Raw genomic sequence first — 15,385 nt, forward strand, 5'->3', positions numbered from 1 at the left:
ACCAGAGAGAATTCTAAATGCCTCTATCTGTGTTGATACTTGACTCTACTTTATGTCTGAATTTTCACAAGACCAGTAGGAGATCCAGTATTTCCATTTCCTTAGCCAGGGAGCAGAGAAGTTCCATTCTGACTGCGAAAATAATTTATAATTCAGAAGTAAGATTGAAATGCTTATGTAAAAATGCTTAGTTCTAAGTTCATTGTAAGATCAAATTCTGAACTGCTGAATCTCCAGTCCTTAAGTTTATTCTGTGAAAGAATTAATGACTGATAGGAGAAAGAAAATATTCCCATATCAGAATCAACTACCATAGTAAGGAGTGAAACAATATGAAATTTGTTTGCTATTCTGTACTCTCTGATTTACACTTTACAACTATACAACTATACTTTACAACTATAAAATCTACAATCTTCTTCAATTTTTTAGACATTGTCGTTCTATATTACAAAATGTGCTTATCCTATTCAGTTTCATAATACATTTAGGTGTCCATGTTGCCAGCAAAAAGCCCTGCAGGATGTTACGTGTAGTAAAATTGAAGGAAAGTTACATAAAGTCTATTTGTCTTTCTGTCTTTAGCACCCTTTTGCAATGAATTGATTCAGAACTTGGAATCAAACCCTTTAACCAAAATAGCCTGGAGTGCTGTGAAGCCCCTGCTGATGGGAAAAATCCTCTTTGCTCCCAATTCACCTCCTATACAACAAATCATTAAAAATGTAAGGAATTAAAAAATATACAAATGTGTATTTCTAAAAAATTGCATTCTGAGAAATGTACTTTGAATAACAGTCAACCTAATCAGATTTTCTTCAGGAACTCCTCTTGTTCTGAGGATTGTTGGAAGAGGACTGGTTACATTTCATTAAAAAAAAAAAAACAAAAAAAACCCAGGAGGCATGTCTTCTCTAATTCATCTTGCCTTGGCCCAAACTACTTTTTCCAGCTCAAGTAGCCTTTTTTATGGCATGTTCCTATATTTGCATTGACAGAAATTGTAATATTCATATGTATGTAGATTGCTCTGGAAGTAATACCTCCTGTTTATTTCCATGGAAAGTGCAACAGACTCAAAGACACAATGGCACTGTTTGATGGAGTAAATTCTCATTTACAAAATGCTGTTTTTCAACAGTCATTGCCAGTAGCTGATTTGTGCAGTTGAGCTGATGGAGATGTTTTTCATTTCTTGGTGTTACATCTGTGAATGGCCTTCCAGAACATGGCTTGTCTTTCATGTCACTGTCACCACTGCTGAATTGAGCCATCCAACACCATACTGAGCTGACATCCACTGTTTAGTTTCCATAGATGTTCAGCAAGTGGCAGTGAATGTCAATGGGTGCCATTTTTTCAACATGGCAACACACTTTTCTTCATACAGGTTTCCATGTCAGACACCATTCTGTCAGACTACCTCTCTGCTATAACCTTGATATAAATGATCAAATTAATTTCACCTGGCTTTATGGTCTCAGCTGAAGAGCTCTGTTGCAGAGCCTAGGCTCCAGCTACAGAATAGAGGCAGATAGTCAAGGGAAAAAAACAAAGAGGAAATCATTCAACCTAAAACCCGAGTAGTTAAAGGAATTGAAGATAAGTAGGGTTAATGTGGGCTTTTTTTTTTTTTTTTTTTCATTACAAGAACCACAGAAACATACCCTAAGTGACTTGATTCCAAATAGATTTTGTAAATTCCCTTTTTTGAGGAGCATTTATAGTTCTGCCATTTAAAAATTTTATTAAGTACACATTTGTAAGTTAAGTTACAGGTTTCGCTATCACTGAATGCCTGGACTGTAAATTCACTGATTGTCATTGTTTGTTTCTGTTGCATTCTAAGCATTCTTTCCTGTGTTCTTCAGGCAAACTCCACTTTCGAGGAACTCGAACGCCTCAGACTGTTGATCAAAGCTTGGGAAGAAGTAGGACCTCAGCTGTGGTACTTCTTCCAAAACAGCCTGCAAATGAATATGATCCGTGTATGTTATAACTTAGCAGGAAGCTTCAGTAAGAGCAGCCTTTCACCATCCTATATTTTTATTAAGCAAGAAGATAAATGTTTTAGAAGGTTTGTCTGGAAGCACAGCCTTTGCAGCAAGGAATCAGTTGCCTATAAGGTTGCTGGTTTGCTGGCTGAGCTTGGCTTAAAGCCTAGTCCTAAATGTGTTACGGAGACTCTGGCAACCTCAGATTTAGACGCTCTTTTCGGTATGATAATGAGTTCTTAATAAAGACAGTAATTACTGCTTTCTAGCCTCTGCAAAGCATCCTTCAAAACACCCAAGTTGATTTTCTAGAGTGCTACATAGGGAAAGAAACCAGTAGAACCATGTTTTAGCTAGACCCAGCAATTTTTACTGCCTGAGGAAATGGCTTATTTCTTCTTCCCTTAGATCTGATTTTGATCAGCTGCAAGTAGTATCTGTGATTGAAGTCCATAAAGCAGTTTACTCTAAATAAAATGTATGTTTTTCCAAGCTTCTTTTCCTATTATATTAGACACTTATTACATTTATCCTCTTGCTCATAGGGAGAAAAAATGCAATTAGTATTCAAGGATATATTCCTTCTTATCCATTCTTCATTTCTTACCTCCAGTTTGGCTACACATATTTACCCATTTATAAAATTCCTTTCTTAATATACCCTTTTGTACTACTTCACAGTTCAGAAAGAGCTGTGGAAGTTGAAACCTTTCTTTCTAAATATGACACATGAAGAGGATTACTGTAGTAAAGCTGTTCCAATATGTTTTCTCAGGACTCTCTGAAGCACTCTACAGTGAGGGGCTTCCTGAACAGTCAGCTGGGTGCTGAAGGCTTAACTGCTGAATACATCATCAACTTTCTCCACAATGGGCCTCCAGGGAGTAGGGAAAAGGGAATGGTGGATTTTGACTGGAGGAACATATTCAGTGCTGCAGACCAAGCTCTGCGTTTGATCAGTCAGTATCTGGAGGTAAGGGCATCTCTCTCTCTGCTGGGAATCTTTCTGGAGAATATCTTGAAGCAGGATAGACAGTACCTTGAATCTGTGGCAGCAGAACAAAAAACAAACAAACAAAAAAACCCTTAAATTTCACAATCCCTTAATGCTGCATTCCAAAGGTAAATTGAATGTCTGAATGTGCTTTGGGGCTGAGAAGCAGAAAGTGCTTTATTCCTTAAGGAAAACTGCATTGTTTTTTGTTGTTTTGGGGTTTTGTTTTTTTTGTTGGCTTTTTTTTGTTGTTTTGTTTTTTAATGACTACCAGACTGCTATTTTCAGCAAGGACAGGACTAGAGAACTAATAGTTCTTTGGAAATTCCCAGTACAGGATTTTGAGAACCTGATCAAAAAAACAGGGAGTTTCTGCTTGTTTTGTAGCTACTTCTGACAAGACGTCTGTCTCTTTCCTGGAATCTCTTCATCCATTTTCTAGAGTGCTGTGTTTTTTATAGGCTTTTTAAGAGTCACAGTACAGAAAGTGGCACGAAATTTCATCATATAAATAAAGAAATGCTAAAAACATAGATGAAAATATGAAGCTATTCAGAAAATGCTTTATCAGGCTACTCTAGCATGGACAGTGTAACTTACAGATGAGTTTGTCAGACTCAGATTAGTAAATCTATAAAAATAAAAATGTAAGTGATTAAAAAAAAAAGATTAGATTTCTAGAGGACTGAGCAAACTACTACATCCATTCCTTTCCAGAGCCAGGTAAGTGACACAAGTGATACTTTTCCTGTATCTTTCTGATATTAGGTAAAAGCGTGTTTGTAACCTGACCTGAGATGGCATGGATTCCTGCTGAGTTAGATAGAAGAAATGCTGACTCTTCTTTGTAAACTTAAGAAATTAGACAAAATTAGTAGAGCCTGCAATGCTGTAGGATTAACACTGAGAGTTTAAAACACTGTTGCACTTGACCATAATACACAACATTTAGCATCTCTCATCTGAGGTTTGGAGTCTTTAAAGAGCTTAATTACTTCATACGGTATCTGAAAGGATAGTTAATAATGGTTGAATGGCTAAGCCTCAAACTCACAGAGAAAGCTGATACTAATTGTAGGCAACAGGATCAACCCTAGCCCTGTTTATTTCTGTCTAGTTCAAACTAAAAGAACCCATGTAAGAAGGCAGGACCTTATGGTTTGTCTGCCTTCTTAAAGCTGTTGTAATAGAGGGCAATAAAGCTTTTGCACAGACTTCTGCTAATTCTGATGATGATGTTTAGCATCATATTAGCAGAATTATTTCTTATTTAAACTGAGATATATTGCTTCAGTACAGATCAGTAGTAGAATATTCACAGTACTGGGGCAGTTACTGTACTTGGTAGTAGATCTTAGTGTCCTAAGCTCATTGTAACAAGCTAGTACTTTCAAGTCTGCTGTTTACACTAAGTTGCTAGCATTTGGAAATGTTTTCACACTGTACCAAGCACAATGGGAACAAATAGCTCCTTTTCAGGTTCACCCTATCTCTCACCTGGGTATACAGTGAGGGTAATGTACTGCCAGAAGTTATCCTTAGAGGTTTCAGGTTTGTGTGGTACAGCTGAGAATCTTAGAAGTTATGCAGTGGCTGCTTATTTGCACCACTCCAAGAATTTCCTGTCGCTCCTTTTGATTGCCTTAGGCTGCGGAACAGACAAACTCTTTGTGAGGGCTAAGCACCTCTTAATGCACACTAATTTCTGTTTTAATTTTCTAATCCTCTTGTTGATATTTAACTTTGGTTTTCCCATCTTTGTTGAGCCATTTAAAATTGTTAAATATTTACTGGTTTAAGATAAGAAATAAATCTTAGCAAGTGGAAGATGAATCAATTTTGAAATCACAATGTTTCTAAAGGCACAAGCTCTGTTGCAATTTACTGGGGAAAAAAAAACCTAGTTAGAGAATGCAGCACTTGTTTTGAATGCAATTCATGTTAAGGGAAAGAATTCCAGATTTTGTCTTGTAGACTACAATATAAAATCTCTTTTCACTTCAAAGGAGCTGTTATTGCAACACTAATATGTCAGCTTGTATTCTTGCACAAGTTTTTCTTTCATTCTGCTCACAAAGAGAACCCATAAGCACTTGTGTTTTCTCTTTTGAATCTTTGCTGCTTCTTTGGCTGGACACCTGGGTAATAGTCTGTACTGCTTCTCAGTCTAGTCCACACACTGTACATTCTGCAGTGAAAGGTCATGTATGACCCTGTAGTTACGTTCCATGGTAAGAGAGAAGTGGAGATCATCCATGCATAGTGTCTTTTCAGGCTATTAGCTAAGTAAAACTCCTAAACCATACTAAGAAGCCAGTTTGAGATGAAGAAGAGATTTCTCTTTTGCTAAATAAAATGCTAAATTTAATGATTTTTTTTCTAATTTACAGTTTAATTAAGCAAGGCAATGTTCTGTCGCTGTATCTGTAGTAGAGTCAGTAATATACTTATAAGATATTCGTTAGCCTAGGAAACCAAATAGTGTGTTGCTCATGACTCCCTCAAGCCCTGCAAGGACTAGAACAGGGTGGGGGAAGCATCCTTTTCATCCAGAGGGCTGGGTTTTCTTCCTCAACTGTATGTTGAGGACATTTGGTTAATCAGATAGATATTATCAGACCAGACAAGAGATGCTGGGAGGATTTATTAATGCATTTGCTTTTAATTCTACTGCTTCCTTGGTTTCAAAAGGCTCCCCCATTTAGTTCCTGAAACTCTCCCTCTGGGTACTCTGTAAAGCAGGAAAGGAAATGTCAGAGATGAGATGTCAGGTTTAGAAACTTACTGCCATAATGTGTGAGTAAACTCAGTCCCTACCCTTCTATAAATAGAGAGGTGTCTTGATTGTAAATGGGATTGAAAGGTGGGATTCTAGCATTCTCTGCTCTTTATAGGAAGATCTTTACTCTTTGTCACGGTTACAAGTTTGCAAATAATCGTACAATTTTTTAGGTTGAAAAGGATTCCTGAGATCATTTAATACAACTCTATTTGTCAGTGCAGTGTCAAATAGAATAGGCTGCGCACTACCATGTCCAGATGGGTTTTGAGTATCTCCAAAGATGGAAACTTTGCATCCTGTATGAACATCCTTTTCCAATATTTGCCCACTTTCACAGTAAAATGGCAACTACTTCGTATGAAACTACGTTTTCTATTGTCAGCCACTCATATTTGCTTTAATATCTCTTGCTAGCTTATTCCAACGCATTTGTTATCTTTGTGGTTATTTGTAGTGCTTGACTCTGGATAAATTTGAAGGCTATCATGACGAAACCCAGCTAACTCATCAAGCCCTTCATTTACTAGAGGAAAACAAATTCTGGGCTGGTGTGGTTTTTCCAGATATAGACCCTACAAGAAAAACTCTTCCACTGCATGTGAAATACAAGATTCGGATGGACATAGATGCTGTGGAGAAAACAAATAAAATCAAAGATAGGTAGGTGGTGATTCCTTCTTGGTTATTCCTGGTTATCACCTGAGTATGTGCAATGCAAGGACATTAGAACCTGCCTTGGATACATGCATGAAATTCAATTGTATTCACCAGTATTTAGTATGTAATGCAGAGCAGAATCCATCTCCACTTACCAGGTTCTAACACAAGTGGTATATCACTCATGCAACCATCAGGCCAGGTAGTGGGTAGGTGCATGGGTGTATGGGAAAGGGAATGACTGTGCTCAGAATCTGTTCATTAATCTGCTGCAAGATTTTAACTGGCACTGTTACAGAGAAAAGTGAACAAGGCAGAACCACATGGATTGTGATCCATCTCTCCTCCACCAGAACAGCAGAACTTCTCTGCTATATCTCCTCAAATGCCCCCACATAGGGGTCTGATGACTGAAATCTAACTCAATGTCTAAGGATAGTATGTTACAAATAGTTACTTCTATTCTAAAACAATTTCTCTGCAACATGATTTATTTATGTACATTTTTGTGAAAAATTACTATTCTGTTTAAGTATAGAGAAAGTTAAAGGAATCGAGAGAATATTCTAGGTTATAATCTTTGTCAATCATTGTGGTCTGACAGACCAAACTGGAAAAGGCAACTATGAGCAATGCCCCAGCAACTTCAGTAGCTAAGATTTTTTTCCTTTTTTATTTTTTTCCTTAAAGCTACTGTTTACCCAAATGATTTCCATGTGAAATTTTTTTAAGGTATTGGGATCCTGGTCCAAGAGCTGATCCTGTGGATGATTTACGTTATATCTGGGGAGGCTTTGCATATCTCCAAGATATGATTGAGCATGGGATTATAAAGACCCAGACCAACACTGAAGTGCCACAAGGAATTTATCTTCAGCAAATGCCATATCCATGTTTTGTGGATGATGTGTGAGTAAGAGCAGTTTATTGTTTCAGTTCTGATGACTAGTTGCTGTGATGGACGCTGTAAGACTCCCAAGCACCAGTTCTAACTCTAGTCCTAAGGCATATATCCGAGAGCAGTAACTGAGGCATAACTGAATTTGTTCTTTTCCATATCCCTCCATAACCCAGACTCCAAAAGCCACCCTTGCCAAGTTTCTACCCCTAACCCCAGTCTGGCCTTTGCAACCAGGCAACCAGTGTCCAGACCAAAAATGAGCAAAAAACACTGCCCCCCTTAACAGCAGAATAAATAACTAATCAACTATGGGGTTTTGTCTGTTTGTTTGTTTTCAGGTAATAACGTAAGGTTTCACACTAATTACAGCTGAGAACTCACTGTCAGCATGACACCCAGATAAAATCCTTTGGTACCTAAAAAAGTCAGTCCTGGATCTATCCCTTGTGTATTAAACAGGATCCAACAAAAGCATTATCTTTCTGAAAGCTTTCAACTAACTCTGAAACTGAACAGCACCTGCAGCAAAACTAAATGCAAAGCACTGACCTGTATTGGAACCCACACTGCCTCCTTCGGTTATTTAGGATTCTCTCTACTGTAGCAAGTCTATTTCCCTAATTATATCTCTAAAATCTACCTTTATACAAAAAGAGCCATTTTCTAAAGAAAAACTGAACAAACAATACAAGTCCCAGTAGAACTTATACCTGTCTTTCTATCTCTGTAAGTTCTGAAGAATACAGCAACCCAGTCTCATCAGGTGTATTATCAAACCCTAGCCCTATATTTAGAGGTAGTAGTTCTCACAGCTTTACGTATTTCTGGTGCTCAAAGACATCCAGCTCTCTACAGATCTTGCAGAATCTCAAGACAATTTAGGCTCTTGGAACTTTTTCTTTCAGAATCCTAATCCCTAATTCTTTTTTCCATTTATAACTACATAAAGAGTGTTTGCAATAAAGCTGGATGTGCGCTGTCAGTTTCTGCTAACATCGGTCCTTTTCCTTCCTTTGTAGATGGTACAGTTCTAAGCAATTACCTGATCTTATCTAGCCTTCTTTTCCTTAATTCCAGTCTATTGATTTTTTTATGGAATGACTGCTTTTGTCTTAAATATCACACAAATCTAGCAACGAATTCCAGGAATTTCTTTTCCTGAAGGAGGAAGGTTTTTTGGTTTTGTTTTATTTTTTTTTTTTTTGCTCAGAGGGTGAGAAAGTGAGCCTTTTGGGTGCAGAGGGTCCTCAGAGGTTTTGTGGTTGCTATGACCTTCCCATTAGCACTGCCTGAACATGTGCTCTAGATGGTGTGGTGCATGCTTTTCTGATTGGAGCATGCCTGTTCCAGTGCTGCTCTTTACTACTGCTGTCTTATTATAAATCTCATTCAAAAAATAAAAAAACTATTAAAAAAAATGTTTCAGAAATCATTTTGATTTATTCAGTGTGTTTCTTTGCAGGCAATTCTAGTAGTTCAGATACCTGCAGATTGCAGACAGGTTGTTTGATCTACCATTACCTGCCAGCCTGACAGGTAGTTGCCCTGGCAAGCCTGCTGTTTACTTCCTCCCCTCTGAGAATACTGCAGTACAGAATCTTCATCTGTGCAAAAGCTCTCTGAAGCCTACAGCAGCCACAGGCATATCAGAGCGGATATGCAAACCCTGTGGTGCTTTGTTGCACTATGCATAGCCTAGTTTTAGACTGAGAATTTCCAGTCCCTTGTTTAATAAATGCATTCTTTCCCAGTCTTTTCCTTTCTGTTCTTGCCTTTCATCTTAATATTTGTCTGTTTTACTTAAATTTTTTCATCGCTTGCTTTTGTAGCTTTATGATAACCTTAAACCGCTCCTTTCCCATCTTCATGGTGCTAGCTTGGATATATTCCGTTTCTATGACTGTGAAGAGTATAGTGCTGGAGAAGGAAAAGCGTCTAAAGGAGGCTATGAAGAACAGAGGCATCACTAATGGAGTGATTTGGTGCACTTGGTTCCTAGACAGCTTCTTCATGATGGCTGTGAGCACGTTCCTCCTCACAGCACTGATTATGGTAAGGGTTATCACATGAACAACCATAAAAACTCTCCCTAGCACTGTTGATGCTTTGCTGTTGGGAAGGTATAGTGGTCATTCATAGGGAGATGGGAGCAGCTGTTGACTTGTTCTGATCATAACATGCAGGAAGCGCATTCTTGTAAGCAGTCCTCTGTACAGCATGAGCACTTAGCAGAGATGGAAAGTAAAATTCACTGGAAAGATTTATTGTGAGAACCCTCACAAAACAATGCATCTAATTAATTACTCTGTATATTGTTTCATTTACAAAAAGTTCCAAGGAAGAATAGTCAAAAGATATGCTGTGGGTTACTTAGTACACAGGGACCTCCGAGAAACTGCTGTTGTTTTCCCCAGCAGTGATAGCCTTCTGGAATTAGAATGTAATTTGCGTTCAGAAAGTAGTGCTTTATAATTTTCCTGTTATATTTTCTGAAGATGTATTTTTTTTCAGATTTTCTTAAATAATGTTTCCTACACATTGAACAAATGAACTGGGGAGAAGATATGAGATCAGTGAAAAAAAATTTATGACAGTTCAGATGGTTTCATTTAAAATAGGAGAACTTCCACACTTGCACTTCTTGCTTGGAATCATTTACATATTGAGACAAGGACAGAATGTGTTTTCAATCAGCTGCAGTCTTAATTCAGTCATCGAATATAAGTATGTACTTTACAGTCTGTAGCATTGAACTGAAGTCACAATCCAAAGGCAAGAATAAATTTAGATGAAGGATTTTTGTTATTGTAACGACCACAAGAGTTGAAACATTACTGGCAGGAAGAATTTAAAAAAAAAAAAAAAAGTGGGTGAGAAAGAATGGCTTTTATTGCTCATTACAGGTTATGTCTCATTAGCAATTCTGACATTTTCTAGTAGTTCAGAACACGAGTAGCACTCTTAAGTTAATCCGTTTTCCTTTTGCTTACAGCATGGCCAAGTCCTGAATTATAGCAATCCGCTTCTCTTCTTCCTATTTCTACTGACATTCAATACAGCCACCATAATGCAATGTTTCTTGTTGAGCACATTTTTCTCCAAAGCAAATCTGGCAGCTGCCTGCAGTGGTGTCCTGTATTTCACCTTGTACCTGCCTCACATTGTCTGCTTTGTCTGGCAAGATCGCATGACTGTTAATCTGAAGATCCTAGCAGTAAGTCTTTCACTCATATAATATCTTTGGGTTCAAATTTTAACTGCCCTGCTCAGTATCTGTGTGTGAGTAACAAAGCACCACACACCTCATCCTCTCAGCTTTTTCCAATCATGGGAACAGACACTTCTAGACCTCTCTCAAATAACTAAAGACTGGAAGAGAATAGGCTTTTTTAGCAGGCCTAGTGACCAAGAAATAGTTTTATGGCTTTTAGAAAATTCAATAAATATCATTTTACTGTCTGGATGTTAGGAAATCACCACAGTTAAAAAAGTTTTGAATAATTCCTGTAATTCAAAACAGTTTTCACTTCTGGTATATTTAATAAATAAAAAGGCACTTAATAGAAGGGGTTGTCTTTTTCATACCCTCTAATCTAGCCGAAGAGTAATATAAGGTTGAGAAGATTTCATGTTCACTTTCCTTCTTTACATGAACTTAGAAGTAGGATTTGAAAAGAGAAATCAAAGCTTTGGCAAATATCTTGCTGTGAAGCTGGAAACTTTTTACTTTTCTGTGAAACAGAACTATGAGCATGCAGAATTATTTAGATTGATTTTCTTCACCACAACGAGTCAGACAGGAAGGGAACTAAATGCAGTCTTCCCATCTCTGTGGAGCATTTTAACAGCTTAGGTAAGAAATGTACTGTCCTCTACTCTTGCACTAAGAAATCTATGGATGGAATGTATGCCAGTTTAAGTTCTACAAATAAAAGTAATACAACACAAAACATTTCTGTGAGTAAGTCAGGAACTGAGTTAGGTTGGCCCATGACAAGTTCTGATTTGAGAAGAAATTTTGAAATTCACGCACAATCTGAGCATAAAGATAAATCTCACCAAAAAGAGAAGGATGTCAGAACCAAGAACTGTTCCAGTTGAACTAATTTGCAACTGGAAGCAGTGAATGCTTTTTTCTGTTCCTGGTGTGCCTGGTTGTCTTGTATTTGTTCTTAAAAGGCTGGCCGCTGAAGAACAGCTAATTACAAGGAGTACAGCAGGGTTGTGTTTGTGAATGAATGTCTGAAAAATATTTTTTTTAGGACAATAAAATAATTGAGCAGTGAGTGGTAATTGAAAACCAAACATTATTCTGAGCATCTGGTGTGCTTTGTCTTGTTCCTGACACTGGACTTATCTCATACCCAGAGGGTTTATTTCTTCAGTACAAAATCTATATCTTAGATTTTCCGAGTGGAGACATTCACATAAAAATCTTTCAAAGATCCCATATCACTAAAGAAAGGTTGAATTTGATCTAGTAGGGCTAGTTACAGCTTAGAATTGCACCACTCATCATAATCAGGGGATTAGACACTGCAGTCTGATAATAAAGTGAAAACATTTCTTTTCTTACTATTTTTATGCAGTATTAAATTTTGAAGTCCAGTCCCTAAAAGTCTTCTCTTTTTATTTTTGTGTTTAAAAAATGTCCCTCTGTCTGAATTAATAACGTTTTTTTCTTTATTGCAGAGTTTGCTTTCTCAAGTAGCTTTTGGTTTTGGTACAGAATACTTGTCACGCTACGAAGAGCAAGGTCTTGGCCTACAGTGGGGTAACATCAGAACCAGTCCCTTGGAAGGAGATGAATATAGTTTTTTATTTTCCATTAAAATGATGCTTTTTGATGCTTTTCTCTATGGAATACTTTCTTGGTACCTTGATCACGTTTTTCCAGGTATGCCAGTTTCTTACTAATATAAAATAGTGGCAGTTGTAAATTATATTAATCTAATCAGTTTCTGAGTATTTCTTTTTCAGAAACAGGATATTTGATGCTCTAGACCATGAGTGTTACCCATTATGGCCCCACTGGTTTATTAAGAGCTTTTTCTTTTTTCTCTTTTTTTTCTTTCTCCCATTTTGCTCCTGAAATGAATGTAAATGGAGGAAAGAAGAAAGATGGTGCAAGTCCTGGTTCTGTGTCAAAATTTAAATAGAAATTAAATTAACAAAAATACCTTCAAAGTCAATTTATGTGCATATTTCCCTCTTGAGATGTTTCAACCATTTCTAATGAGAATTTATCATCCTCACCCATACATTTTAAAAATACCAAAATAATGACACTAGTTCATAAATATACCATGGCCACATTAGGCCAGTCCTTTCTTAGAGGAGGGTACTATTTCCTGACAGGTACTGGTTCCTAGACAGCTGTGAAAGTTTCTTTGTGGATTTTTTTCTTAATGGGCACCCTGGTTCTAGTTGCAAAATCATAAAAGGATTTTCTTGGTTATCAACTACAAAGTTTAAGGAGTTTCTCTATGAGAAAATTGTTTATCCTTGTAGCTTAAGTGGTTGTCCTCCCTCTCATTGAATATTATTACACAGCAATAAATGCAGACTCTTATGCTATGCAAGAGAGCAAGCTTTATTTTCATTAATTTTTGCTCTGCATGTGAACTGCTATTCCAGAATGTGTTTCTTGGCACATGACTGTCTCCAGGATGCTCTTTTCTTTGATTGTGTGGCTACTCAGGCTTTGAAGCCTTGCAGATTTTCTAGCTATGAAGAAAAATAATTGATTGCTACAGTAAGACAGTGCTTGTCTGAGCACATCACTTAGAATAATTAATCCCAATCAGAAAACATATGGATTTTTTTAAATTGTGTTTGGAAATATTTTGCTTCAGATTAAAATACGGCCTGAATCTTGCTATTTTTGTGTCCCTTCCTAAGTGAGCTATGCTATATCAAATTAATACCTTTTTGAATTTTAACGAACATATCCTCCCAAAGAAGTTTAATGCAATTTATTATTTATCTTTTGATTTTCAAGGCTGATATGGAATAACTTTCCTAAAAGTCCTTTTTTGGACAAGCCTGTGTTGCAGATCTGGTGGTTTTTTCAAGTATGCATAATGCACTGTTTCCATGAACACAGCAAAACTTAAACAACAGGAGAAAGTTTCTTCACTTGATTTTCCAAGTATATCTTTTTCTGTTATCACTTTTCACAAAAGTAGTATTCCTCTGCATTTCTATCTAGTAGCTTCAGTTTCTCCCAGTATTTGTTTTGCGATCTCCTCATCTTTCTTCTCCTGTGTCTGATGTTTTGCTTAGCATTTCTCTCTTATACAAACGTAGCCCTTCCAAATCCATGCTGTAGTGTACTGTATGAGTTCCCTGGATAATCCTATGAATCATATGGATCAGCTCCTGCTCAAGTTTTTTTTTTCTGCAGATGACCACCTGTTGACAAGCTAGTCCTTTGGCTACTTAAGCATTCTGCTCCATAATGGAGCTTACTTGGCTTTTTGCATTCATCCTGAATGAGAAGCAGTTGTTTTTGCCACCAGCTTCAAAAGGATATAATTACAGTCTGTAACAAGTGCAAGGCAAACTATTTATGAATGCAGATGGGGTATTTGTGCGTATTAATGGCAGTACAATTGGTTGCCTGACAAGAAGGCTATTTTTGCCAGAAAAAGAAAATACAGAAGCTTTCACAAAGAGTTTTTCTGTACAGCCCCACTATCAGTGAGCATCAGAAATTCTGATTGCCTATTTTAAATAACACAAGATCGATAATGTGTAGGTTCACAAGCATGCCTGTTTTAAACGCAGCAGCTCAGATCCCTATATTCTATGAATTAGTGAGACCCAAGAACACCAGAATTAACCCCACTGACTCTAGTCTGGTCCAACAAGTACTGATAATGTTACTGTACTTTGTTTTTTCAAGCTTTTGACCAAAAAAGTCCGTTTCTGTTTAAGAAAAGGTTTACTTAGTTGTCATTTTTTCCCAGAAGGCTATGTGCTAAAACAGTCTCTTTTCTCACTGCCAGTGTTGAATTCAGGCCCAATGTAATAAATGTAAGTGTGGTGAGATTTTTTGCTCTTGTCAGCTCTCGAGTATTGAGGGGAAATTAAAAGAAAATGATTGAGTGAGCTGGGATCACATCTAAAGTAATCAGGATGTGCCTTGGCAACTACTGCCTGGTTGGCGAGATTTCACATTGTCCTCAGGTAGAGAATAGCTTCTGTAACTAAACCACATTTTATTTAATAAAACATAGAGCTAATCAGATCACACATTTTCTGAATTCTTTACTCATGTTCGGAGGAAAAAAAAAAAAAAAGCAAATAAAATCTGTTCTACCAGGTAGTTAGTGTGCAGTTTGGCATTCTGATATCTAACACTATGACTGCTGATGCAACTGCAGGTGTTTGTAATTATAATTCAGATTTTGTCTAGATTTATTTGTGCTCACCAAAGAATATGCTTACAAAGCACACGTTACCTTCTTATTTTTCTTGCAGGGGACTATGGCCTACCACAGCCTTGGTATTTCCCTTTGCAGGAGTCTTACTGGCTTGGTTCTAGAAACCCAAAAGCTGAAAAAACAGCGACAGCTGATGGTGAGTTCTTTTAAAACTCTGGTATTTAGAAATAACTTGGAAACCACTAATCTAGAGGTGCTTATGCAACCACATTTCCAATACACAAATTGCTGCAAAGATTAGGGACAGCCATGTAATGGGAATCTCAGCAGGTGCCTTTGAACTTCTGGTGGTCTGCTATTATTAGAGTTGAGAGAGGTGAGTCAGTGTTCCAGCTGAGAGCCAGTAAAGCATGGTTTAACAAGCATCATCAACCTTCCACTCTAACTAAAACCTTTTGAGACATTTGAGGAGTTCTTATTGCACAACATAGCATTTGTTAAATTAGTCAGAGTGAAACAGTGATGATCTTATTTACACTGAGACTCTCACATCTATCTAAACACGATTATTTCCTAATTCAAACTAATATAACTTGGTTTCCTTTTGATTTGTAAGCAAGATCAAAATTTGTCACCCTTTGACCAATTTGAGTAAGTCCTGAAGTCCTG

At 37.2% G+C, this 15,385-nt stretch overlaps 1 protein-coding gene across 4 annotated transcripts in view; it reads left to right on the forward strand.

Moving 5' to 3' along the window:
* The window catches only part of ABCA4 (ATP binding cassette subfamily A member 4), a 72,230-nt gene that overhangs the window by 20,784 nt on the left and 36,061 nt on the right, over positions 1-15,385 (forward strand). For 3 of the 4 annotated variants that reach the window (XM_042819927.1, XM_042819928.1, XM_042819929.1), the window contains exons 10-18: positions 586-725; positions 1,872-1,988; positions 2,770-2,967; positions 6,225-6,430; positions 7,160-7,336; positions 9,158-9,380; positions 10,321-10,542; positions 12,021-12,225; positions 14,814-14,912. In XM_042819927.1, the coding sequence (XP_042675861.1) occupies positions 586-725; positions 1,872-1,988; positions 2,770-2,967; positions 6,225-6,430; positions 7,160-7,336; positions 9,158-9,380; positions 10,321-10,542; positions 12,021-12,225; positions 14,814-14,912 (1,587 nt within the window). The remainder of the gene's footprint in view (positions 1-585; positions 726-1,871; positions 1,989-2,769; positions 2,968-6,224; positions 6,431-7,159; positions 7,337-9,157; positions 9,381-10,320; positions 10,543-12,020; positions 12,226-14,813; positions 14,913-15,385) is intronic. The other variant, XM_042819930.1, reaches the window with a different exon arrangement.

This window comes from Centrocercus urophasianus, unplaced genomic scaffold, assembly GCF_019232065.1.
Source record: "Centrocercus urophasianus isolate 14NV4802_14NV808 unplaced genomic scaffold, USGS_Curo_1.0 seq_18, whole genome shotgun sequence".
NCBI classification, from domain to species: Eukaryota; Metazoa; Chordata; class Aves; order Galliformes; family Phasianidae; genus Centrocercus; species Centrocercus urophasianus.